The sequence below is a fragment of the Macrosteles quadrilineatus genome, unplaced genomic scaffold (genome assembly GCF_028750875.1).
Source record: "Macrosteles quadrilineatus isolate MER2022 unplaced genomic scaffold, UCM_ALF_1.0 Scaffold_8__2_contigs__length_117827958, whole genome shotgun sequence".
NCBI lineage: Eukaryota > Metazoa > Arthropoda > Insecta > Hemiptera > Cicadellidae > Macrosteles > Macrosteles quadrilineatus.
Window position 1 is genome coordinate 86,329,064 of NW_026542601.1, and position 27,815 is coordinate 86,356,878.

Sequence of the window (27,815 nt, forward strand, 5' to 3'; positions counted from 1 at the left end):
TTTACATAACACAGCTTTTAAATAGATCAACAGTTATCTTATACATGAAAACTTAGGCAATGTTACAAAGTTAAAATACGTGTTATATAAATTGTAAAAAGAGGTGAAAAATCGCCAGACTCAGCGTAAAGCCTCTTCGATGTACGGAAGCTGATGGGGATGACAGGTGTTCTACGTTGTTTTCTGCAACAAGAGGTTTTATATTTACATACGTTCTCTGTCCGATAGAAATGTAAAGAATTTGAACATCATATAAACTGTTTTTACTTGCTGGCCCTGTACGAATGTTTTTTATTATATAAGTACTATATAGCCTACATAACATTGTATCATTGTTTTACTATGGTTTGAACTGTTTCAGCTCAAAATAATATAAATTATTCTAATTTTTGTACAGCTAAAATCTAAGTTAATTCAGTATTTGTTATCTTGGCTAAATTGCAATGTCATATATTTTTATCGCACTTATTTTGTATAAGTTTTTTTTTTTTTTTTTTTTTTTTTGAAGAAACTTAGGAAATATTGTAATAACATCACTACGACCATTCAGGTACATTGGAGGTATTGTCGCGTTTTACTTCCAGTTTGATAGTTTTGAATGGGCAATTTAAATATATCATACTTTTGACCATCAATTATTAAATATGTATGAGAAGAAAATACCTATTACAAAAACAAATCAACGAAAACGATGCTTTTAGAAGATTTGTAACTCTCTAATACAAACTCTTGTTTCCAGGACCTTAAATTAAAAGCCAAACCATAAAGAAGGATGTGTCCTCCTTCGAAGCATAACAAATTACTAACTTTCACCATCAATGTCTGACCAGGAAAGTGCCATTATGATTCAGATATGTACCACCCATCGTAGGTTCTTCTTTTTCCATTTTGATAAAGATCCTTATAGCCTTGGACGCTAAGTTGTAGCCCAAAACCGTTTTACGCTTCACCTCAGGATTTTCTCTAATGGTCGTGGCATTTTTCATGGACAAACGTCATTGGTGATTCGAGAGAAAAAATCAAGACCCTAGGGACCAATGCCCGCACTCTACAGCTAAACCAGCCCGCTCTCACCCACCAAAGGTACGAGATATAAGTAAGCTTGTCAAATTACCAAAGAGGTCGTGAGTGTCCCCCCTTGTATAGAACTGGAATGGCTCGGACATATCACTCCAACCGTAGCGATTGCGAACCTGGGTCTGACCCTGGTAGACCGAGGACGGCTGTAGGTCGCCGAGCAGGAGACTGAGGGTGGAGGACGACGGAGGACGAAACCTAGTCTCCAGCCAGGGTCCAACCTGCTGATGGGAGTCGTTGATCTGTGGGAGTTAACAATAGGTATTAGTAATATGCTGCTGAGGAGAGATGTTATGTAGGAGATTAGCAGATGATTAGTAACAAAATTATAAATTGGAGATTAACATGGAGAGTTACAAGGGATATGTTTATTGTAGTTTCTAAAAGAAATACTATAAATTCGTGCCAAGGTTGAGTTGAAAACAGGTAAAAAAAGATACATCAGTAACAGATGAAAAACCAATTAGTATTTTGATTATTTAAGTGATAATTGAAGAAATTAGCAGATTTACATAGAAAAAATTTAAAATTTTTTTAACTGTGTTTGTGGACATTTTGATATCCATCTAGATAGCTATTTTAATTATTTGATTATCAAATTTGATAGGTTGATTAAGTTTTAAATGACATTGCTTTTCAAACCATCTATTTATCATTGAGCATAAGTTCGATGAATGTATTTAAAGAATATATTTGTCTTTATTAAAATTTATGTTTCATAATGTTTGTCTTAAATTTGTAAACCATACTTTTATCTTTTTATTAATGTAGAATTTAGGAATAGTGACTGGATCCCTAAGGTAATTATGGGTTGGTTTAAAAGGAGTATGAACAAATTTAAATGGATTTACAGTGGTGATAAAATCGGTACACACATTCATTCAAATAAAGGAATTGATACATTCTTGTTTACAGTAACCACATCAAACATGGTGGTGAGAGTAGAAACATGACTGTGTCTGTTATCGCAGGTCATTGTCAAAACCTCTTGATCAATCCGTGATCAATGAATGGAATCAGCCTAATGGAAATGCACCATAATCCGGCTACTAACAGCAACTGGACGTTCGAGGATTATTTATCCATTACCCACTCACTTCATCAGCTTTGGAGGTTTTGTTTCTACTCTGTCCAATCTCCTTGGATAAATCCTTGTAGGTAAAGCTATGTTAATGTAACGAGTATTGAACGAACTTATAACAAATAATGTGCGAAATCGTGTAAAACGGCGTAGGTTAACATTATCTTCACGATACTGCTTAAGAAAAAGTAATAAGCGATTGTAAAAATGTCTTTTTTGGACGATTACGACTCGACAAAGCATAATCTAAAGGATTTACTGAATACAAAGAATACATTAAATTAAAGTATGCTTCACATCATGATTTGAAGGTTTAATAAAATCTTAATACCAAAAGTGTCTCTTACTAAAATCTATTACAGCTCCAATCTTAATTTAGTACCATTATTTTCCTGTAAAGAACTCTGCACTCCTCGAGCGGTGAGGCACTGTCCACTCTCCAAACAAAGTTGTAACTGTGAGATGAAGAGCTGTATGGTGAGCTGACGACCCTCAGTTTGCCCGGCTTACCTGCAAGTAAAACGATCACTCAGGAGGCAGCACTACTTCCAGCTGTTGTGGTATGACATGCTATTTCATGAGTATGCATGGATCAAGGTTAAAAAATATCAAGGTTAAGAAATTCAAAACTATTTCGTGGCTATTACACGATAAAGTGTTCACACATAGGTTCTTGTCTAAGTTGCCGATATTACAGTCTTCTTAAAAGGCGGATCTGCAAATGAGAATTTGAGAAATTTATCGAGTCGTGGCTCTATTGCATAGCGTAAGCTCTCTCTACAACCAATATACTGGCATTGCTTCAATAATTAATGGCCGAGTGCATGATTGCTTGTAAATATTAAACAAGATAGTGCAACTCTTACACCATAGAAGACTTACCGGAAAGCTGGATAGTGTGTTTTGAGCGACCAAGTGGGTTCTCTGCAACACAGCTGAAGTTTCCAAAGTCTTGTCTCAGCACTGGCGCTAGTGATAGAGAGTGTCTGTTGTTTACTGTATCTGTAGAGTACCTCTTCGTGGCCACGACTAGAGCACCCTCGTGGTACCACAGTAACTGACAAACATTTACGTCTTACATTTACACCATAGCAAGCTAATATTTATTCCAGAACAGTTTTACACATTACTTTTGGCTGGACCTAAAATATCACGGAATTTTTAAAATACATCGGTGATTTGCTGGATTTGGACCCCTTGTCTCACTTGTAGAACACCCAATAGTGGTGGCTGTGAATAGTTTTTATAGCGTTCTTTTTTTAACTTAGGAAACAAACTCTATATCTGGACTCCTGCAAAAAAATTGTATATGGGTGGAATAATATACTCTCCTATATTCTAGCACCGGTCAATGGGTGGGAGGATTAATTTTCCAAGACATCGGGTTCAAATCCCAGCAATCACCACTAGCATTTAGCAATGCAATACCGCTATCCTATTGGCATAGCCTGGATTTAATGTGTTGAATGGTTCTGAGCTAGAGAGTAGTATCCATAAATAAGATGTAAACAATTCTTTAATAATCAACAAACGTCTTTGATTTTTTAAAGTTAATAAATTGTTTCTGCTATATTCTCTCCTAAAAACACAACAACAAAGTTTATCATTTTTATAGACAATTTCCTGTTAAGTGAGTCTAAGTGTTGTTTGGGAGGATTACTGAAAACTTCTATCTTTATCGGAAAAGTTCTCGGAGTCGTGCCTCATAGAACGAGGATTCTTTAGTTTTAGGAATTTTTAGTTTAAAACAAATTCTTTGAGAGATTCTTCTAGAAAAAAAGTATAATTCTTGTTCAATAAGTATTTTTATGTACCATTATCATATGATGTTTTGTTGTGAGTTTATTAAAAATACCTGGAAACCATTTCACTGAAAAAGAACAAGACATTTTGTTTGTGGTAGTATAATTTTTTCGTTTATTCAATTTACTTATACTGCATAGTTTCAATAATAAACTGGGCATATTGCAAACATTTTTTTCAAAGGAAAATTTAAATTATTACTATCATTATAAAATCATAAGAAAGTATTTAAACGAACTATCTTACATTGCACAAATTTAAAATATTGTATCGTAGCCTATGAATTAATATTTATTTACAAAATAGTCTCTTTGTTCGCACAAAGGTAAATCCATTGTATTGACTGGATTCACCCAGTCGACCTATGATTTCCACATCGGCTATACTCATAAATCAAATTGAACTGTATTGATATTTCAGGAGGGGCGTTTTTATGTTCTGCTTTAAATTTCAAAAGACGTTATCATGTTTATCATGGACGTTTGTTTATCATGACAAATCTCTTATTCTTAAAATCTTTGTTCAAATAATTTTAATAATGAGTTCAGCTACATTGGTTGTACATAGTACAGCTTATTTTTAGTAGCAAACTTTTAATCTAGCAAAGCTTTTACTTAAATGGAAAATACAAAAATAATTTCTTAAATATCAGCATGAACTTGTAAAAATAATTGTTGTATTACACTGTTACGCGTATTGTATTATAAAAACATTATTTAATACATGTATTTTAAGCTATGTAATAGAAAAATGTTAACAAATAACCCTGAGATTTAGTAGAAGAATCCTCAATTCCACTAAAAGAACGCTTTCTATCTAGCACATGTTTTATACCGTAACCTTCCATCGGACATTATCGAGGCGGAGGGTAGCAGTGTTGCTGTGTACAAACGCATGATTGGCGAGTGGCTCGCGCGTATCGGGTGGGCGGCTGCAGAGGCGCTGATACAGTCAGCTTACACAGCATAATTATTTTCCATTAACTGAAAAAGATGTTTTCGCCACGGCTGATGCAAAATTCAACCATGTTTTTGTTACCGTTTTCAGTAACTTCTAGTTTAGTAGGATCCATTTTATTATTTTTTTGAATGTATTACTATAGACTTTCGTATTTGTTTAAATCAAATTAGGGGTTTCCTTTTAATATTCAATTTATAAAGGTCTTTGTCTTTTTTAATTTCTAGTAGATGTAGGTAATAGCATCGAAAAAATGTTAAATACTTTGTATATTGCCTAACAATGGTTTACAAGAACTCTTCCCCCGATCACAGTCTATCCGGGCGAATAATTCCATGTAATATATTGTTCTATTATTGTACTGTTTAATTTTTGGAATAAAAGTATTTTGATTTGATTTGATTTGAATCAATAATGGCTATCAATTAAACGAGCTTTTGTCAAATGACCCATGGTAGAAATATACGCCTGATTGTCCCTCGGATTCTTAATTGGTTGATTCTCCGAGGTCAACAGACAATATACTTTCAATTTGTTGCTCTCAAACATAAATTTATGAGTAATATTAAAGCTTTAATTATAAACCTAATACCGCTTAACAATAGTGAAACTGAACGTCAACAATAATATTCACCCATATACATATAGAAATAAATAGACGAATGGTTTGATTGATTGAATGAACATATAGGTTTCCTAGGTGATTTGCCATTGTAAACAGTTTACATAAGATTTTGTTGCTAATCTAGGATTGAAACAAAACATCGTTACTCACATTGGGAGTTGGGTTTCCGTAAACCGTGCAGACAAGCTTTACTTGGCTTCCCTCCGCCGTGTTCACCCACCCTTGCTCCACTTCTATTTCAGGGGGATCTAAATATAAAAAGATTACTTAAAGCTAGTGAATTAATGGATTGCTAAGTTAAAGTTCTTAAGTTAGAATTCATGAAAGGTACGTACTACCTTTGACTCTACGAATGGCAACGAAAGCAATCTTGTGATTGCATTACATCTAAGATACTATCATAGGCCACTATGTAATATATTGTAAAACGTAAATGTGATCGGATGTAAAATCAACCGTTACTTATGCCACAAAAATGTATTAGGTTCTTCCTAACATCGGCTATTTTTGAAAGCTATTACATAACAGAAGCAATTTTTATTTCCATGGGCGTATGTTTGTAACCCAAAAGTACAGTAAAAAAAGCGAAAAATTCCGGACACCTAAAAAATAGCTCAAGCAGGGAATTTGGGACAGATGTTGGGCGTACCTTTCTTTTGAACAAACTAAAAGTCCCCTAAAATTTAAGCTGTGCTATGGCCGACATATTGGAAAATGGTGGCATACTTCTGTATTTTTGGCAATAGTGACTTTATTATTAGAGATACAGGAAAAAGCTAAACATACAAACTATAGTCTTTCTACAAATACAAATTTTTTTATTTATCATTTTTCTTTAAACCCAACGTTACTTGAGTTATTTGTGACTAAGTATATTTAGTTTTTTTATTTATCAAAAATAGGCGAAACCCATGAAAATCGACGGTTACTTTCAAGGTTTACGACAATTCATCCCATTTAGTTAAATAGTGCGATACTATAAAATCTTAAAATTTAACTTTATTTAATTAGTAAAACACCTCCGCCACAGCTAACCTGGATTTCCATTTGACTGATTGGATGTTTTATAAAATGTATATAAATTAAATTAGGTGTAACAAGTGCCTAGGTTTGCTGTTACGGGGAGGGTTTTATAGTGTGCTTTTTTTTAGTAAAATATCAATAGCTTGGAATAAAATTTGAGCAAAATAAATCTGTAAACAAGCAATCTTCAACAGTTTACTTATTCAGAAGAATAGCGTGGGAGTTTTGAATTTACAATTTACAGATTTAAATTTACGAATTGTGGTTGTGGTTGCTAAAAAGATAGCGATTCTTCGTCACGATTCGAATACTAACAGAAGGGGTTTTCAAAAGGAGATGGAGCAAGTTGTTATTGAAGTAATATTAACTCGTACAAAGTACCGGAAATATTGTATGCAGTGAGGTAATCAACCGTATTTTGTATATTTCATCTCATTTTGTACCCATTTAATAAAGTAACATTTTAATACTTTGTTGGCAACACCACACTAACAGAAGTAGACTTGACATCCCATTTTAAATTTGCAAGGTTGTTTTTCGTGTCTAGTTCATGTTGGTGACACTGAACACAAGTGAAGGAGACATTTTGTTTATATTATTTTGGGATAATTTTGGGATTTGTACTTTACTTACTGATTGGTTATAGAACTAGAGTAAGAGTTATTAGATTGTTTTATTTGGTCGAACGAGGTTTACAATGACTGCAAAATCTAGAAACAATTTGTAACCAAAACACGAACTCTACAGTCCACCGTACGGAACTAACAACAAAATACTTTGGTTGATCCATAAGGATAAAAAATCTATGGGAAAATGTTTTATCAATGATATCACTATGTTTAGCTGAGTGGGATGAATAATTGTCGTAAATCTTGAAAGTAACCGTCGATTTCGATGGGTTTCATCGATTTTTGATCAATAAACAAACTAACTATACTCAAACTCAAAAACTATTGGGTGTTGGGTTAAGAGAAAATTATAAATACAAAGATATGTGTATTTCTAGATGGACTATATTTTTTATATTTAGCCTTTTTCCTGTATTATTAATAATAAAGTCGCTATAGCCAAAAATACTGAAATATGCCGCCATTTTCCAATATGGTGGCCATAGCACGGCTTCAATATTAAGGGACCTTTAGTATGTTCAAAAGGAAGGTTGACCCAACATCTGTTTTAGGGTAAAAGCATATTTTTATTGTACTTGTTATCGAAGTTTTAGAATCTAGAGAATACATACGTAACACATCTAGCCGTACGTCCAGAACTGCAGGTGGTCCCACACCATTGGTCGCTGTACACTGATACACTCCTGCGTGGTGACGATCTACCCTGTCTAGTGTTACCGTAGACCCAGGTTTGTAGAGATGGCCACTGTCCTAGCAAAGCATCATACGGTTATGTTGTATGGTTGTGTTATCATTCATACGTAAATACAATTTTGTTTTATTTTTACGTTGAAAATAAAGGTTTCACAAGTCATTAAAGGAAACTGACGAGACCCGAATATGAAAAGTATTAACCTGAACAACGTTTGGTCCCTTTGTGATTAGAGCGTTAATAATTCGTTTCAATTGTTATATGTATGCATAAAACATCAAATATATAAACGTTCGTAAACTCGATAACTTAAGTAATTTTGTCAGATTTCGATGTAGTTTGCCTTAAAGACGGGTGGGATAAACTTGAATGAATTTGCGTACCAGCATGATCGGGCTATGTGAATTGGGTTTTACGGGACGGTTATATGGGGCAAAAATTATAGTTCATTCATATCGTTCATTGACATCTGAGAGAGATGGTTTTCATCGTACTTGACCGGGCGTACACAATGTACAAAGGTTAATGGACAGCTCTCGTTTGTCGGTGTTCCTCTAGGCAGTTGCTTGGGGCCGATTTTATTCCTTATATACAATGCAGATTTGAAAGATAATTTGAGTTACTGTTCTTTACACTCTTGTACGTATGATTCCCAACTGCTAATTTCTTATAAGCCCTCAGAAACAGGTAAGACTATTCGTTATATCAACAATGATTTAGAGAGTGTAAATAGATGGTCGGATGACCATGGTTTGCTATTGAACTCCAGTAAGTGTTCTGTCTTGATTGGAGATAGGTGATATTCGAGTACCCACTCAGAATAATAGTTGTGTTGAACAGTGTATCTTTGTTGATGGCAAACCACTGATTTCCAGTAATATTCTTAACATTCTCGGTGTCACTCTCGATTCCCAACTTGATTTTTCTCACCATGTCAAAGCTATTATGTAAAACAGTAACAATACGTTTGAAAACTCTTCGCAAACTAAGCTCAATTTTGCCAGAACTTTCTAAGCTGGAAATCGTCCGTTCAACCATTATCCTGTTAATACTATGCTATTTCTGCTTTTTCCTGTTGCCTTGCTCGGGAAATTTTGATGATCCTTACCCGGCTGCAAAACAGAGTGCTTATAGTCCAGGCGCTAAACGGGTTGAGTATGCACTGAAAGTCTGACAAAATTTGACTTTTGATTATTGTTGGGGACATCTAGTAGATGAAAAAAATCGATGATGTCGCATTTCTAGGGTGGTCACAACTCGGGGGGGAGGGGGGGAAGTTGCGCGGGTCATCGGTTTACGTTTCCGCGTCTAACTCACAAACGGTTAATGATAGAAAGGTGAATTAAGCGTCTATCTACGCCTAAATATATTGTCTTTTAAAAAGGTTATTACGACCTTTCTTCTATCTCTTATACTTTAGGCGCTAATCAACATGTATTGCAAAAAATAAAATTTAAAAATACTTAAAAATGAAATATCGGAAATATTGCGCTTGTTTAGGGCATGTTACAAACTATTTATGGTTAGAAAAACTAACAAGTAGTACAACAACACCAAGTTTAAAGAAATCCATGCAAAAACAACAGAGCTACGTTGATTTCAGTAAGAGTAAACGTGGAAAATTCGTAGTAGTACCGAAGCGCGCATGGACGGTACGTAGCCCACAGTCGATAGGTTTGATGTAAGTAACTATGGGAAAGCTGAATTTTTCTATGCTGTTAGACCATGTTGAGATGAGCATTTTCCCAAAAGTCCCCACTCCTACCCCTTTGTGCTTTCTTTTACCCCCCCCCTTTTAGATAAATTTACAGTCTCTTAAACATTAAGCTATAACTTTAAAACGGGTAAGGATAATAACGCAATCTTTTATAAATCATTTTGCGTTACGATATTCTACAAAAAATGTTTACCATGGTATCCTAAATATTCATAGTTAAAAAATATCATAAACATAAAAAAAAATATTTTTTACAGATTAATTTATGAAACTTTTCTTTGTAGATTTTTTATACGAGGTCGCACAACAAAATGTTTGATACAAAATTTGGGGTGCATAGTTTACATTTTAAAATGATACATAGTTATTAACAGTTTGTTTGCATATAGTAGTTATAGATAGTACAGTATATTGATTTTACAGGACTCAGGCTTTTTTGTGCACCGCAACAATGAAAAAAATTACGTATATTATGGTTTTTGTATTTGAATCTGCCGCTTTATATAGATTATATTAACGTTATGTAGCTCATTCAGTACATATACAGACTGTAGTGGATACATATGAATGAATATCGTGCATTTGCTGCTGTACGCTAGAGCCTCATTTTATTATACAGGGTGTCTCACCTAAAGTGAACCAATAGATAACTTTTTTATTATGGGATATAGAGTTAACTTCTTATGGGACACTACCCTTTATTTTAAGATGTTTTTTTTGTGGTTTCGAATTTTAAAAATATGTTCGCCATTTTCCAATATGGATGACAACTTTGTTAGTCCTATGGAATACCCTTTATTTTATGATTGTTTTAGAATGTAAACGCACAGCTTTTAAACCTTTTTATTCTTGACATTTTTCTCTAAAGCTACTTGTTTAGGAGTTACATCGAAACAGAAATGGTTTGTGAGTACATCCTGCATCCTCACAGCTCATTAACGTAAGTTTAAGAGCGGAAATACAAAGAATAAACAAGTTTTCAAATCACATCTACATAAAAAAAAAAACATAAAATAAATTGTTCCAATATCAAAGTAAGCTAGCATTTTTGAAAATGGTGGCCATTTTTAAAACAACAAAATCAGTATTTTTTAACGTATTTTATATATTTTTTTGAACGAGGACTTATATGTGACTTATTTATTCTTTGCACTTTCTCTCTCAACTTACTCGTTTATGAGCTACAGATGCCGAATGTACACCACAAGCCTTTCTTTGAGATATAACACGCTGTAACTCCTAAATGGGGCAGGTTTAGAGAAAAAATGTCACAAATAAGAAAATAGCTTTTAAATTGTAAAAGAATACTAAAATACAGCGTATTCCATAAGAAATAACAAAGTTGTTGGCCATATTGGAAAATTGTGTATATATATTTTTTATTCGTAACCATCCCTAAAAACATTTTTTACAATTAAAAGGGGTCGTCTAATAAAAAGTTAACTCTATATGGAAAATAAAATTTGTATATGTTCACTATGTAATCTCAACCGGGATGAAACGTGTACCCTTTTATAGCAGAATCTCCAATTTAAAAAAAGATACGTCAATTTTGGTCTAACAAGTTATATTTAAATGAATATGAGTTTTTTTGAATTTTTAAATGGCAAAGATTGGCGTGCACTTGGAAATTATCTTAAAGAGGCGTGGAGTAAAGGGTGGGAATTGATAATGGAGTATAATTATTAAATTTAAGAATTGAGATATCGATACAAAAATTGGAAAAATCTATGTAATTTAAAAAATTTTTAAAATATTGTTTGTGAAGTATCCATCAAAGTAAATTATAAAAGTAACAGGTTTGTTTTATGAATTATTAACTGTTTGTAGGAAAAATTCAGATTCTCAGTAGGCTACATTTAAATTGTATTATTCATTCAATTGATATCTGATCTATTAGTATGTAGTGCTATTTGTGTATGTTCTGTAGTGGAAATCAGTTTATTTTATGAATAATTGTATGTGATTTATGGAATTTTTTAAAACTGTTTTAAAATATTTTAAAATCAGTGTGTCTAACACAAAACAGACGGTCTTTGACCATTGTTATTTGCATTTAAATAAAAAACACTGTATTTATATTTTATTACAATTAACACATTTTCTTCTTCTTCATCATCTATCTTCTTCATCATTTATTCATCTAATAATTCTTTTCGTAGATTATCGTAACGCAAAATGATTAATAAAATGTTGCATTATTATCCTTACCCGTTTTAAAGTTATAGCTTAATTGCTAAGAGGCTGTAAATTTATCTAAAAAGGGGGTTAGAGGAAAGCACAAGGGGGGAGGAGTGTTGACTTTCGGGAAAATGATAATCGCAACATGGTCTAACAGCATAGAAAAATTCAGCTTTCCCATAGTTACTTACAACATCAAACCTATATTGACTGTGGGCTACGTGTACCATCCATGCGCGCCTCGATACTACTACGAATTTTCCACGTTTACTTTTACTGAAATCAACGTAGCTCTGTTGTTTTTGCATGGATTTCTTTAAACTTGGTGTTGTTGTACTACTTGTTAGTTTTTCTAACCATAAATAGTTTGTAACATGCCCTAAACAAGCGCAATATTTCCGATATTTCATTTTTAAGCATTTTTAAATTTTATTTTTTGCAATAAATGTTGATTAGCGCCTAAAGTATAAGAGATAGAAGAAAGGTTGTAATAACCTTTTTAAAAGACAATATATTTAGGCGTAGATAGACACTTAATTCACCTTTCTATCATTAACCGTTTGTGAGTTAGACGCGGAAACGTAAACCGATGACCCGCGCAACTTCCCCCCCTCCCCCCCGAGTTGTGACCACCCTAGAAATGCGACATCATCGATTTTTTTCATCTACTAGATGTCCCCAACAATAATCAAAAGTCAAATTTTGTCAGACTTTCAGTGCATACTCAACCCGTTTAGCGCCTGGACTATTAGACTTGTCTACAATCTGAAAAAATTTGATCACACTAGCGAGTACAAATTGAGTGCCAAGGTGTTGTCAATCATGGGGTACTCCGACATACAAACTGTAAATCTGGTCCAACAAGTTCTTCAGACGGGAAAATCTGAGTACCTTAGGTTGGTGTTTATGCATGAAGTCAATGAGTACAGTACTCGACAGAACTGCCTGTTGCACTTGCCAAAGACAAAACTGGAAACGGGGAAGAAGGGGTTTAGTTACTTTGGCCCAAAAAAGTATAATGCTTTGCCACCCACTTTAAAAGAGTACAGTTATACTAGGTTTAAGAAATATTTACCTAAACTGTATAGATACTTTTACTTTTGATTTTATGTACAGATTATTGTATGGTTTTATTTACTTAGTTTGACAAAAGTTGTCATGAAAAACAGAGTTTGTACTTTGATGAACGCTTGCAAATAAAGACCTTATTTATTTATTTGTATTACAAAATACAAATCCCTTAACATTAACTTATAGAAATATGGTCATGGTATGTAGTATGTTTTATAGTTATGAATTTAAGATTCATTAAGTCGAGTTAAAGTTTAACTCTGCAGGTAAATTGCATAATGAAATTAGTTCTCACCTCGCGTTTAAGCAAACATTAAATATGTATGACATAAGAGCTTACTCAGCTCTGAGAAAAGCGCGGCTTAAATCCTCCTTCACCAGAGATACCAACTTTCCTGAGGTGCGAACTAGGAGACCATTTCCATCTTTTAATTTACAAAAGTCGAATTAATGTAGAAAAAAAGCATAACAAATAGTTTCTGTTGAATTTGTATGAGTATATGGAATGTCTATTTGTATTAATAGTCAAAGGTATAACCTAACACAAAATCAAGACAGCGAGTGGTTAAACCATTCTATACTAAATGAATTTTTGAAAATTTACGAGTCTTTTAATAATTTATTTAGTTTATGTTACCAATTTATAATTCTAAAACATCCTAACCTGAGGGATCAATAACATGCCCCACTTGAATTTACATGATTTACTCCAACCAACCAAAATTGATCCGAAATCAGTTTGACAAATACTACTTCCATCCAAGTAGTTGCACGCCAAGTGTATTTCAAGTGTTCATTTGGGGGGATTTAGGTTAATACAGATGAAATAGTATCGCATGGACACATTGAGCGATAGATTTTCTTTCTGTCAGTTAGTGGACAATTTGCCAAACCTATGACTTAAGATATACATCTTTCAGGTAGGATATTCTGCGGAATAGACGAGTAAGGGCAGAAGCAGGGTTTCTGTTTTCTTACCAAAGCCTACTAACGGAGGATCTTAGAAGGGATAGTACGACACGGAACTGGAAGCCATGAAAGTTGGCAATAACATGCCACTTATTGTTTTCATTACCCTGTTAGGCTGTTCAATTAGACCAATAATCAGTCACGTAAATATCGAACACTTAATTGAATGATACTGTTGTCTTTTGCCTTTTGTTTTGATTGCTTTAACCGCCAAAATAACAGACATGATTCATAAAATTAGAAAGGATTTAAATAAATATGATTTAGATATAGTTTTAAATTTAAAGCATTCTATGTAAGCAGGTAGAGTATTTTGTCTTACTTGGAACCAGTATGAGATTTGAATCTTATCTTATTCTCTTGTCTACTTTATTCTAAATGTGTTTGTGTTTTTCTTTTTTTTAAGAAGTCAATTACAATGCGTTACCCTGAAAAAATATTTATCCCAATAATTTTCTATTTGAGCTGTTATTACAAAATATAGCACGTTCTAAGGTGTGGAGTGAATTTACTTTTCATTATCGATATCCAAATTAAATCATGTATTTTGGAAGGTTTCAGGATTGGTTTTCCAGTCTTTTGTAAAGAATAATGGAAGAAGTGAGGCATAATACAGGTTGAATGGGTCGATGTCAGGAAGTTTATAATGGGGACCTACAATCCGAGATAAAAACTCAGATCCTTGAACTCCTTTTCAGAAAGAAGTTAAAGAGAAAAGTTTATCTTTCCATAACAACAAAGTTGTCTTTGATATCGGTAATGGTATTGGGAATAATTTCCTTAAAATTCATAACGCACTTCCAGATGCATTTTACGTCATATGCTATACATACGGTCTTTTGTAGACAAGTAAACTGTAGTGATCACTATTCCAACTGTGGGAAAATAATCAAACTCTTATATCATGTTTTGTGCAATTCAATCGCATATGTTCTCATTTCTTCTGTCTTGTCTCTTTTCGACAATCACACATATGTTGATTACTTTGTCCCGAAGTTATATTGTTATTAAATATGTATGATTTGCGTGGAAATAACACTAGCTGTTACCCACGGGCTCCACCCCGTTATACTATAGAAGTATTAATAAAACTATTGATTGGTTAAGTTTTAAGCTGAAATAAACATAACAGAATACAGTAATGTTAATACAAACAAATAATAACAGCTGAGGTATTTTTAACATTAGGTAAATGGAAAGTTCCCTTAGGAAAGCAATTACGACCTTATAGGGCAATTTATGAAATAATGGATAATTTTGCGCAAGGTTTCTCATCATGACGAACATTTTAAGTATATGGTTTATGGGGGTGTGACTTGTAGTTTTCTCAAAAGTTCATGGGTACTTTTGGCTTTATATATAGATATCTTGTAAATTTTGTTTCAATATGTTATAAGGTTTGGAAAAAGCTAGATAAGATTAACGTTTCAAAATGCCATAGAAAACTTCCAAACGCACCAATTTTTATATTCCCAAAACAAATACATTTATATTCTGTATCTTTCTTTGAAAACTCATAATAACCAATCGGTTGAATTAAAATATGCTTTAATAATGAAACATTGAATAAACAGCTACTGTACTCTATTTCTTTCTTAATACTTTCTTATTAAATGGCGACCATACAAAGTAGGTATTTTAAGCCAAGCATGAATGGAGATGAGTGCTTCAATGCGAGGATTATTGTTTTGACCCGAAATGTCAGACAAAGATTCAATCCATCATTAGGCTGTTATTTAACGATGATTCATAACATAATGTCAAAATTGTAGGCCTATAAGACGATGGTTTAAACTCTTGCAAAAATGTAAAAGGTGTTGAAAAGAATAAAACAGTCTTTAAACACGTATAACAAATATAATGCAGCTGCTAATCAATACCCACAAAACAAAATGAAACCTTATAATATATAACACCCCGTGATTAGAATAACCAATTTTATGATTTTTAAGGAATTTTGCTAAGAAGTGGCTAAAAAACTTATCCGGTCCTGGGCCAAGCTGCAGAAAATACCGCACGCTTATAATCAATTAATATTTTGAACATAATACACCATAATTACATCTGTACCTTCTTAGACCAGAGCACGGTGGGCTGAGGGTTCCCTGTGGCAGAGCAGGTCAGAGTGACGGAACTGCCCTTTCTGGCTGTCAGTTGACTGTTGGCAGCAGTGGACACAATCCTGGGCGGAGCTGGAACATTCACGGAATTAGTAAGGCCTAAAGCAGTAGTTTTTTTTTCAAAGCAGTAGGATTTTCTCATGGTTAAAATTTAAATTTCTGTCTCAAGAGGAAAACCAAATGGCATTAACAATTGAGATGAACTAGGGGATTTTTTACGGTTATTTTGTCATCAAACTTCGATTTTTGATTATAGTAAGTAGTTATAAGAAACTTTTAAAATTATCTGTAGCCTTAAGTTACTCCATTCATTTATTAGCTATTCAAATCTGAAGGTAGATTTAATTATCAGTTTGTAAACAGCAAAGCTGTAGGATATATTTTAACAAAAACTCTTAATGGATTATTCTAATGCTGTAACATTACTTTTATTACTACCATTTTGCATACAAACCTTTGCGCTTACGTAAAAGCTATTAAACGTTAAATTTTTTAATCCTTCACAGCTAGTGTTGTCCTGGAGAAGAGTTGCTAAATTGACAAAGAGCTATTTGTTTTGATTGTAATCTACATCTACTATTTAATTGTTATCTACATTACCTAGCACGGAGACCTTGTGGACCTGGTCCTGTGACGAGATGTCTGCTATTTGGCATATGTACTGCCCCGCGTCCTTGGCTGTGATGTTGGCAATCCTGAGGTCGTAGTCCCGGTCCTGTAGGAGCGACAGGCGGGAGTCCCGGGCGACCATCAGCTTGGCGGCGGTCAGGATCAGGTTACCTTTGCGCCACAGCAGGACGTGCGATCCTGGGGAAAAACCACGACTATTAAATAGATAGCTCTATTACACTTTGAAGATTTTATTACAAAACCTCATTTAAGGACATTAAATTTTTATGTCGTATTACTAGGATAGTAATACAGTGATAATTTACTTGTTTAGTTCAACTGTTGCCTGTGTTCGTCTGTTGACCGGGTGGTTTGTCATTTGTTGATTATCATTTGAATATCATTTTGCTGACCTAAAATTCATTATTTGATCATTACACCCCAATGTAATGAATTTGGATTTATAATGCAAATACGTTGCAGCGTGTCTGTCTTAGCCTGTCTCAGTGTTAGTTGTAAAGCACATAGAACGGTATACAGTAGAAGGAATTGTTTAAAGTGAGAGAAGGGGAACTTTCAGTATATTTTTGTGCATGCGTATTTTTTTTAATTTTTTGAAACTTGGTAGCTGTGAATAATGGTATATAATGCTTAAACCTCGATATTGTTTTTTATGAATGAAGCAAGTGTGACGTGCACTTTAAGCTTGAAACTAAAACTGCATTGAATAGCCTCTTTTTTACAAACATAGATCAGACAAAAACCAAGCTTACAACACTTGGAGCAGCACATGGCATGATGTGGAGCATAATTTGTGCTCTGAAGCAGCATTTTTTTTAATTGTTTCTTAAATACATGCTGTAAAGTGAGATATAATTTATTAGTATTGCTTTTGTAAGTTAAGAGCGGCAATGATTGTGCTCGTAATAAGACTTTTCCTACGACCATCATTAACTTATCACAACACACAGATTAACTTTTTGTTGTATATAAAACATCACTTGGGATATTTTTTATCTCTAAAAAGGTGATCGAGTTTTGTGTAGTTTAATAACTAGAATGAATCAATCACTTTCATAGATGCATTACCGGATGTGTTTTATAGAAACGCTCACAGTGAATTCAGCTGATTTAGCGAGGAGGAAGGAAAAAAGGTGGAAAAGAACTATTTTTCGCGCTGTTTACAGGTGTGGCAATGTGATCATTTCCGTGCAGTGGTGAGAAAGATATTTAGTAAAACTTTAAACCTTAACAATCTTAACAGTAATTTGTTAGAGACATAATACTTTCAATCAACACATTTAAAAATCATTAGGTAGTTTGTTTGCATACAATATTTAACTGTATAGATGTTCTGTGTGACACTTAAACCATACTGCCATTACTCAAACGAATAGTTAATCTAAGTCTCATGTAAGTAAGCCGTATATAACGATATAACCAGTAAGACGGAAGATTTTAAGCAAGTAAGCCGTTAAAGTATCGCATAAACTTAGTTAACTGCGACGATGCGACGAAGTGTTTACTGATGCTCCAGTAAAGTTGAGTGTAGAGAGCTCGGATCGTGTTTATTCTGTTGCTGTTATATGATACTCCCGCTCCATGTTAGGCTTTATTATTGGCGTGTAAAATATAGCAGCATTTGCTACATAATGCTTATCATGTGTTGTAGAGCTTAATACGAGATACTTCATCATCAAGTATGTTTAACTAACCAACCCGGCAACAGTTCACTCTGGCTTAGTTGTGCAATTAACTCTTGAAAGTATTTCTCGTGCTCTGGTTCAGCTGTAAAACCAATAATTGTTACGGAAAATAGCCAAATCATTATGACTTTATCATTGATATAATATATAACTTTGTGAAAAGTTACATTTTGAATTGTTATTGAGATTAGCTATAACTAACATATTTTTCATTTGGAAATATAGACTGTATAATTTAGTACAGACGTGTTTTCATAGCTTAACATTTTTATTTCGTTTTTACACCTTTATATAATTAATTATTCAACTGCTATTCATCAATAGGATTACGTGTTTTAAGCTTAATTTACAATGTTTTATAGGACACCAAATAATATAAATTGTTCCGAGGTCAAACAAGTTATTATTATCATTATTATTTAATAATAATTAATGTAACGTAAACGTAATAATTTACGTATTATGCCTGTCTCACAGTCATCTGCTATCATGAGTACTGGATTGTCATATTGTGCCTTAAAAGAATTTTAGATCAATCCTTTTCCTTTCAGAAGGGTCAGCTTCAACCAAAAACAAACTAATCAACTTATGATTCCACTCCAGTCGCTAAACATGTACTATTATATGTTCAGTCGTTTCATCTACTTGCAAATACAAACATCAAAATGGTTTAACTGTATGAATAAAATTTTATTTTTTAATAATCCTGTCGAGATTTAGTTTGTAACTCACCGAGATTTTCCACCGAGCAGGGTAGAAGCAACGTGTCGCCCTCTAATGCCTCATATTCTTGTCCTTTAGAGGCAAACCTTGGAGGCTCTGTTCCCACACTCTGCAGCCCTGCAATGGTAGTGTGAATTAGTGAAAAGATCGTTGGAATCTATTTAAGGGTACTTGTAAACTGATTTAGTAGATAAAAACAATAAATCAAACTCAATTCATTGTTCTAATAATAATTGTGTGTCACAATATGAACCCTCGAGGTTGGGTTTCAATTTTTAAATGTCCATTTTACTTTACCCCATTTCATTACTGAGATGATCGTTTACTTACTACTCATTTTATTACTGAGATAATAATTTTACTTTGCCGCATTTCATTACTGAGCTGTTCTTTTAAAACAGCTGGTAGGAAATAGACCCAACTTTTTTGGTATATTTTCCTTAGTATGTACTATTTTAAATTTATGTTTTTGTTGAATAAAAGACATTTTTTATATAATAAAAATGGTAAAAAATGTCAATAAGAAAACATGTAAAAAGGGCAAAGGTTTATTCCTAAAGCCTTACAGGGGTCGAGGGTTATTGAATACTCTTATAAATAACCTTCCATTCCCAATTCACATACCATCATATCAGTACTGTGGACCTGGAACGAATATACGTGGGAATCTAGCCAAAAATGTACCTCCAAAAAATAAACTAGACTCTTATTGTAAAGAGCATGACATATTCTACATGAATAATCCCGATACCGCTGCTCGGAACAAAGCAGACATGAGATTAGCAGACTTAGCTTGGACTAGAGTTACGGCCAAGGACGCAAGTCTTGCTGAAAAAGCTGCTGCTTATGCCGTGACAAATTTGATGAAGGCAAAAGCAAAAATGGGAATGGGATTAAAATGTAATAAAAAAGATGGACAACTACCAGCAGTTAGAGGCCGCAAAAGACGTGCCTCACTTCAGGGGAGTGTACCTAAAAAGCGAGCTAAAAAATCTAACACCAAGAGTAAAAGAGTGCGGAATAGTTAATTTAGATAGCTCATCTGGCACACATTGGACAGCATATCGTAAAAATAAAGATATTGTAATTTATTTTGACCCATTTGGAATCCAACCTCCAAAAGAAGTAATTAAATATTTTGAGGGATATAAAATCTACTATACAACTGATCAAATACAAGATTTAAATAGTTCAATTTGTGGAATTTTATGTTTATCATTCATAAAAAATATTTCTTTATAAAAATGGATTCATTTACTATAACATTTTCGGGTATAGAGCCAGAGCTAAAGTCAGTGTTCTTTCCTCCCATAGAATTAAATGATGATTATGTAATTGGATTAGTAGGTTTTCAAAGTTATAATTCTATATTTAATGTAAAAAAACCTCTAAATACTTTAACATATTACAAAGTAGAGAAAAAAACATTACCAAAGGGAGAGATCTTAGTTGAGGATTTAAACCAGTTATTAGATGGTAAACTTAAAGTTATAATACATAAAAATGGAGAAGCATTAATTAATACTAAATCTAAACTTTTATTCAAAGGGCTTATTCCAAAATTAAATCAACTTAAAGGCAACAAATTAACAATTGGAGAAGGTGATGATGTTTTCTATTATGACCACAAAGTTCCAGTTACAATAGAAATTTCTGAAGGAACATATGAGGTGGTTGAGCTTGCAAAGGAAATTCAAAAGCAAATCCCAGACTTTTTCCTTACAGCTAATAATAAAACTATGAAAGCGACATTACTTTCTAGCCACGTGTTTGATTTTACAAAACCATGTTTAGGGTCTGTTTTTTTGGGATTTAAAGGTATTTCTACTCCTGGTGTTCAGTTTGAATCTACAAATAAAATAAACATTAATAATGTAAATGTGATTAGAGTAAAATGTAATATTGCAAACGGGTCCTATTTAAACGGCAACAAATCACACACCATACATAGCTTTTATCCAGAAGCTCCTCCTGGCTACAAAATTATTGAAGTTCCAAGAAATATTATATATTTTCCTGTAAATAAGAGAAGTTTAGATGTTGTCAGTATTACATTTGCCGATCAACACGACAAGGCAATTGACTTTAACGGAGAAGAAACTACAATTACTTGTCATATAAAAAAGATATGAGAATTTATAACAATTTATCTATAAGTGTACAAAATGCTAGGTTCCTAAAATCAATAGGACTAAAGTTAAAATTTTATATTAATAAAAATGGAAGATTTTCTAGACGTTACAGGGAAATCCCAATTCGACGATAGTGTGGTTAAAATTACAAATCACTCCTATGTTCCCCACAACACTTTAGCAATAAATAATTCTGATGAAATTCGAATATGTATTAATAATCAAGATTTGCTAACTCTCCCATGTAGGAGTTATCTGTATATTAAGGGAGAAATTGAAAATCATGATAAAGCTCATTTTATAAATAATGCATTTGCATTCTTATTTGATGAAATTAGATACGAAGTCGCAGGTAAAGAAATAGACATTGTAAGAAACCCAGGAATTTCTAGTCTTATGAAAATATTGAGCTCTTACAATAAAACAACTAAATTGTCAAATGTAGCATTTGATTCTGACACAAATTTAAAAGAGTTCCATAAAGGTGGCAAGTTTAGTACATGTTTGCCATTAGAGCTGTTAATGGGTGTATTCGAGGATTTTAATAAGGTATTAGTAAATGTCAAACAAGAATTGGTATTGAAAAGATCCAAAAATGATTTAAATTGTATATTAACAACCACTAGTGCTCCAGCCAGTGGCACTGCTGATATGATTCCCAAAATTACACTTAACTCAATTCAATGGGTAATGCCACACGTGATACCATCAGATGGAGAGAAGTTACAATTACAAAAGATGTTATTGCAAAATAAAAATTTGCAAATTGCATTTAGAAGTTTAGAGCTGCATGAACTTCCATCATATCCCAATACCACAAGACATACATGGTCAGTAAAGACATCTTCAAGTTTAGAGAAGCCTAGGTATATTATATTTGGTTTCCAAACAGCTAGGGATAATAGTGCACGAAAAAGAACTGATGAATTTGATCACTGTAAATTAAAAAATCTCAAAGTATTTCTAAACTCTGAATATTATCCTTATAGTGATTTAAATCTCGACTTTGAAAATGGAGATGTCTCTAAAGCTTATGAGATGTTTATGAGGTTTAGAGAGACTTACTATAATACTATCCCAGATCCTATGATTAGTAGGGCTGAGTTTATGAAGAAATATCCACTAATTATAATAGACTGTTCTAGACAGAACGAAACTGTGAAGGAAGGAATTGTTGATATTAAATTAGAGATTGAAACTGCAGACAATGTGCCAGCAAATACATCTGCATATTGTTTGATAATACATGATAAAGTGTTTGAGTACAATCCTTTGTCAAATGAGATAAATAAAATGTAAATAAAAGATGAAAAACATTCAACAAGAATTGGTTGACTCTGCAAATCAAATACGAGAGAAATATAGAGCTTTAAAACGTGGCAAGTTTCTAGAGGCTGAAGAGAGGTTCCAAACATTCCAACCTTTAATAGAGCCATTACAAGAATTAAAGAAAATCACATCAGAGAGTCCTCGAATTAGTGTGGTGGCTTAGCAAAATGTACGTGACCTGATGGATTAAAGCTGCAGCTTTTGCACATTTCTTCCATACCCTAAATACAAACAATTTATGGGGGGGTGCCCGATTTTTAGGTCCGCCATCTTGAAATACGACGCCATCTTTGTTTTCTTTAGAGGAATTGAACTATTCTTTGAAAATGGCCTAAAATCACCCAAAAGGACACATTTACGCCATTTTGTATATAACATGTTTTGTTCACAATTAAATTTTCTATAAAATGAGATAAAAACCACTTCGATAACTTAAATAGTCTTGAAGATATAAACTGTTAAAGTTGAAAATTTGATATATTCCTCTACGATGCATGTAGTTTTTGCTATATATCACCCAAACGGTCAACGGTACGTATCTGTTATTATTATATATTTTATTTGTAATTAAATTTGCTACAAAATGAGATAAAAATCTCTAAATTAACTTAAATAGTTCGGAAGATATAAACCGTTAAAGTTATAAGCTTCTTTAATTTCTGTATGCAATAGGTCCGTGTTTCTTAAAAGTCCCCGCGCTTTGTTTTTTCTGCACGTATTGCGTCAGAAGACTGAAGATTCACACATCAATACTGGAACTAAAATAGTACTTTTTAAAGTACTTTTTGACTTTTTTCGCCCAAGGGGGGTCGGCCCACAAGGAGTAAGTTGAAAATCTTAAATAAAAGCATAGGCCATGATGCATATCAAATTAAAGAGATTTACCTGTAGAACGCGTTACCACAAACTGCACTTTAAAAGGACAAGTGGGTCAAAAGTTATACAATTTTATAGTTTTGCTTATTTATTTATTAATTAACACCATATATCATCTCATTGCATAACATATAAGATACGTAATGGAACTTAACAACAAGGATCATACATAACAAACAATAGTATTAACAAGCAAAACAATGATCAACAAGAATAAATGTATAACAAACTTATCAAGAATTGAATCAAAAAGATGTCAATATATCTGGAATTCCATAAATTGATCGGTTTAAAGTGATAATATTTAAAAATTCTATCAACATGCATCAACATTTTAATAAATATGAAAGCAAACAAGAAATGCAATAACAAACTGGATCATAGTACCACTCTACTGTATTATGGACCACCAAGGATTATGAGAAACAAGCAAGCAGCTATTTCCTAAAAGTAATAAAACTTGAGGAGAAAAATTCGAGATTTTTAGGAATACTGTTTCCCAAACGATGTAGTCTTGGTAGCGTGCTGTTGTAGGCATATGCTGTAGAATGATATCCCCTTTCAAATAGGTCCTGAGATCAAGATGGTCTGGAGCAGCGAAAATTTACCCTGCTCAGCAGCTCAGGAGAGTCAAGTTCTGCAATGAGATTCTTCCTCAGGAAAACCAGGTCAGTAATACGCCTTCGAGAACTCAAGTGGTTTAGCCGAAGATGCTGTCGAAGATCCTCAAATGGGTACAACCTTGAATGGGTATCCCAGACGAAGTCCTACGATTCTAAAACAAGAGCTGCACTCTTTCGATGTCCTGTGAACGACCAACTGTATAAATTGGGACCATACAGGAGAACAATATTCCAACAAGGAGAGCACAGCCCACACAGAGAACCCATTTCTGGATAATCTCAGAGTGAAGCCAAGGGCTGAGTTTGCTTTCCATGTTAACCTGTTATCTTGACCATCAGGGTTGAGATATGATGTAAATGATACTCCAAGGTCGTTGACCGAGGTGGATCTAACAAGTGCATTCCCAATTAATTATTGAATAGTTAAAAAGAGAGGTTGTTGAGGTCCTGTTGAATGAAACTATCATCCACTTGAATTCATTCAAAAGCATTCCATTTTGCATAAACCACATTGAAATTCCATTGATGTCCTGCTGGAGGCATTTCGATTCTGAGAAAACTTTTTACATGATTTGCGTTTGGGCAGAGATAAAATTGTTCGCACAGCCCATTTTTGGAATTTAAATAGAAATTTATTTTTTTTTATTTCATAGTCCCATATAGGTATAGCATACGCTATAGGAATAGGCTATATCATACGCTAAATGAGGATATATTAGTCCGTAATATACGGATATTAGAACTTCGAAGGTAGATGTGTTCTTTAAACTACGAAGAACAAAAATTCCAGAACTGACTTTTGTTGAAACCTGCTTAATGTGATCTGAGAAATCAAAATGTTTATATAGTGTCAGTCCCATAAACGTAACACTGTTAGTTGGATGAACTGTTGTGTCATCCAGAAGTAGGCTGAATCCATTGGAGAGTCTCTTTGAAATAGAAAAGTGCAAAAGTTGGGTTTTTTCGGCCTTGACGGAGAGAAAGTTGGAATCAAACCACTCGATTAAGCTACTTGCTTCCCGATAGGTAGTGAGCTCCAAGCGTTGGTTTGGCGGTTGATATGCAAGATGGAAGGGTGTTAATGAAGAGCAGGAATAGGGTAGGTCCTAAAACAGAGCCCTGAGGCACCTCTCTCAAAATGGAGGTCTTATCAGAGGAATAGGGGCGAATGAACCCGGTTATCAAGAATCTTTGACAACGTTAGCCATATATTGATGAATATTGAATATAAAATTGGTCCCAGTAGAGATAGATCCTTGAGGTACACCAGAAGAAGCTTCAATCTTACAAGACTTCGCTCCAGCAAATTTCATTGTTAAAAAGTGATTCCACAAATAGTCCTCTAATCATACGAGTATGATTCAGTGATCCCCAACCCACCAAGGTTTGCCACGAGATAAGTGTGACTTACACGGTCGAAAGCCTTGGATAGGTCCAAATAGACAGAATCCTCCTTATGGTTACGAAAAAAGGCTTGCATTATGTCATCCTGGTACGGAACCAAATTGGTCAAGGTAGATCGCCCTTTATTGAAGCCATGTTGATAGGACACGATGACATTGTTAAAAAAAAGAGAGTCCATGAAGTAGAATTGCTGGAAATATATTAGCCAATGTAGGTTGTACCACCACTAGACGATAACTTTTGACGGATGGGTCACCTTCCTTGAAAATTGGTAGCACATTACCATTTTTAAGACCCCGAGGGAACTTTCCAAGCTTCATCAAGATGAGATGAAATGGTGTTGACCATTAATAAATAAATAAGCAAAACTATAAAATTGTATAACTTTTGACCCACTTGTCCTTTTAAAGTGCAGTTTGTGGTAACGCGTTCTACAGGTAAATCTCTTTAATTTGATATGCATCATGGCCTATGCTTTTATTTAAGATTTTCAACTTACTCCTTGTGGGCCGACCCCCCTTGGGCGAAAAAAGTCAAGAAGTACTTTAAAAAGTACTATTTTAGGTCCAGTATTGATGTGTGAATCTTCAGTCTTCTGACGCAATACGTGCAGAAAAAACAAAGCGCGGGGACTTTTAAGAAACACGGACCTATTGCATACAGAAATTAAAGAAGCTTATAACTTTAACGGTTTATATCTTCCGAACTATTTAAGTTAATTTAGAGATTTTTATCTCATTTTGTAGCAAATTTAATTACAAATAAAATATATAATAATAACAGATACGTACCGTTGACCGTTTGGGTGATATATAGCAAAAACTACATGTATCGTAGAGGAATATATCAAATTTTCAACTTTAACAGTTTATATCTTCAAGACTATTTAAGTTATCGAAGTGGTTTTTATCTCATTTTATAGAAAATTTAATTGTGAACAAAACATGTTATATACAAAATGGCGTAAATGTGTCCTTTTGGGTGATTTTAGGCCATTTTCAAAGAATAGTTCAATTCCTCTAAAGAAAACAAAGATGGCGTCGTATTTCAAGATGGCGGACCTAAAAATCGGGCACCCCCCCATAAATTGTTTGTATTTAGGGTATGGAAGAAATGTGCAAAAGCTGCAGCTTTAATCCATCAGGTCACGATCCTTGCCGATATTGTCTCTAAGCCACCACACAAAATGGAGATACTCCCAATGACTCCATCTAGAATATCAATGATACCAAGATTACAACCAATACAGCAATCCACTCCACAGAAATTAGATTTTGGTCTTTTAGCATCAGACTATTTAGGAAATTACCTCAGTAAAAGTAGTATGACAGACACTACATATGGTATTAGACGAGAAGCAAATAAATTTTTTATTGGAAATAAGGAAGTTGATATTGCCAATGATGATGTTACAGTAGCAAATAAAACCTACAAGGGGACAAAAGGCTTGTGGCAGTTGTTAACTTTAAAAGAACCTGAGGATTATACTCAGGCTGATTTACAAAATTATAAAGAGATTTTGGAAGCTACAAATGGACATTTAAAGAGTTACAAAGATGGTGCACCAATTTCAAGTAATAGACATACTAAATATCTTAATATAATAAAACCTCTATTTAAATCTGTTGGTGAAGGTTTGAGACAAGTGACTGGTAATAAAATAGACTATATTTATTGGGATGATCCTGATGAGCTTGTAGATAGGTTAAGACTTCTTTGGCTAAGTCGCCAAGCCGGTAACTCAGGAGTGGATAATGAAATAGATTCCATTATTGAAGAATTGAGAGAAAGTGGAATTATTTATTAAATAAAAATATGTTTATAGATAAATTTTATCGTTTATATAATCCATATAATAAGCCTGCAGAACCCAGGGCTAGTAGTGAACCTACTTTAAATTTACAAGACGATAGTTGGAATTGTTTAAACCGTAAAATTGGTAATGTTAAAGATGGAGAGTTTGTAGATGATGTATCAACTTTGGGACAGACATTAACTAGAAAAGTGTGGTGTATTAATTTAATTATAAAATGAATTATATATTTCTAATTCAGATTCAAATATTACAAGTATTAAATTTGCTAGCTCGATCCATGTACCGTTAGATATCGTACGATGTGACGTCATATGGCCTGATCGAATAAACTAACCCCATTGGTTGTTTCCATCACACCACCTTCCGTTCCCACTGCTACCTCGATCACCCGACACTCTCTGTACAACAGTCATTGTCCTACCTTACCGGCTCCCGCACACCAATGCGGTTTTTCTTAACATAAAATGTGTTAATTATTTCGAGTACCTGATCCTCCTTCGCTCGCATCCAGGTTCGGATGCGACAATGGCGACGAGTGCGACAACCTACTGCGTGGATAAAGGAAGCGCGTTTTACAGTGCAGTGCCATTGTTTCGGTACGTTACATGCCACTAGACGGCAATTTTTACACCGCGTTCGGTAAATTAACGTTG

At 33.8% G+C, this 27,815-nt stretch overlaps 1 protein-coding gene across 1 annotated transcript; it reads right to left on the reverse strand.

The window, feature by feature from the left end:
• Positions 1 to 27,575, reverse strand: LOC129000529 (MAM domain-containing glycosylphosphatidylinositol anchor protein 1-like). Its single transcript, XM_054427491.1, has 10 exons — positions 27,497 to 27,575; positions 18,992 to 19,099; positions 16,545 to 16,751; positions 15,895 to 16,016; positions 7,807 to 7,945; positions 5,694 to 5,791; positions 3,041 to 3,215; positions 2,541 to 2,668; positions 1,115 to 1,319; positions 1 to 183 (listed from the first exon to the last, which is right to left on the reverse strand). The coding sequence occupies exons 1-10, from the start codon at positions 27,573 to 27,575 to the stop codon at positions 83 to 85; spliced, it is 1,362 nt and encodes a 453-aa protein (XP_054283466.1). The 3' UTR covers positions 1 to 82.
• Positions 27,576 to 27,815: the final 240 nt, after the last annotated feature.

Coding starts and splice junctions, on each gene's coding strand:
- LOC129000529 (XM_054427491.1), bottom strand. CDS start 27,575: ATGACTGTTGTACAGAGAGTGTCGGGTGATCGAGGTAGCAGTGGGAAC. Junction 7,946..15,894: donor CCGTGCTCTGGTCTAAGAAG/GTACAGATGTAA, acceptor ATGCTTTGCTAG/GACAGTGGCCATCTCTACAA. Junction 3,216..5,693: donor ACGGAAACCCAACTCCCAAT/GTGAGTAACGAT, acceptor AATGTTTGTCAG/TTACTGTGGTACCACGAGGG.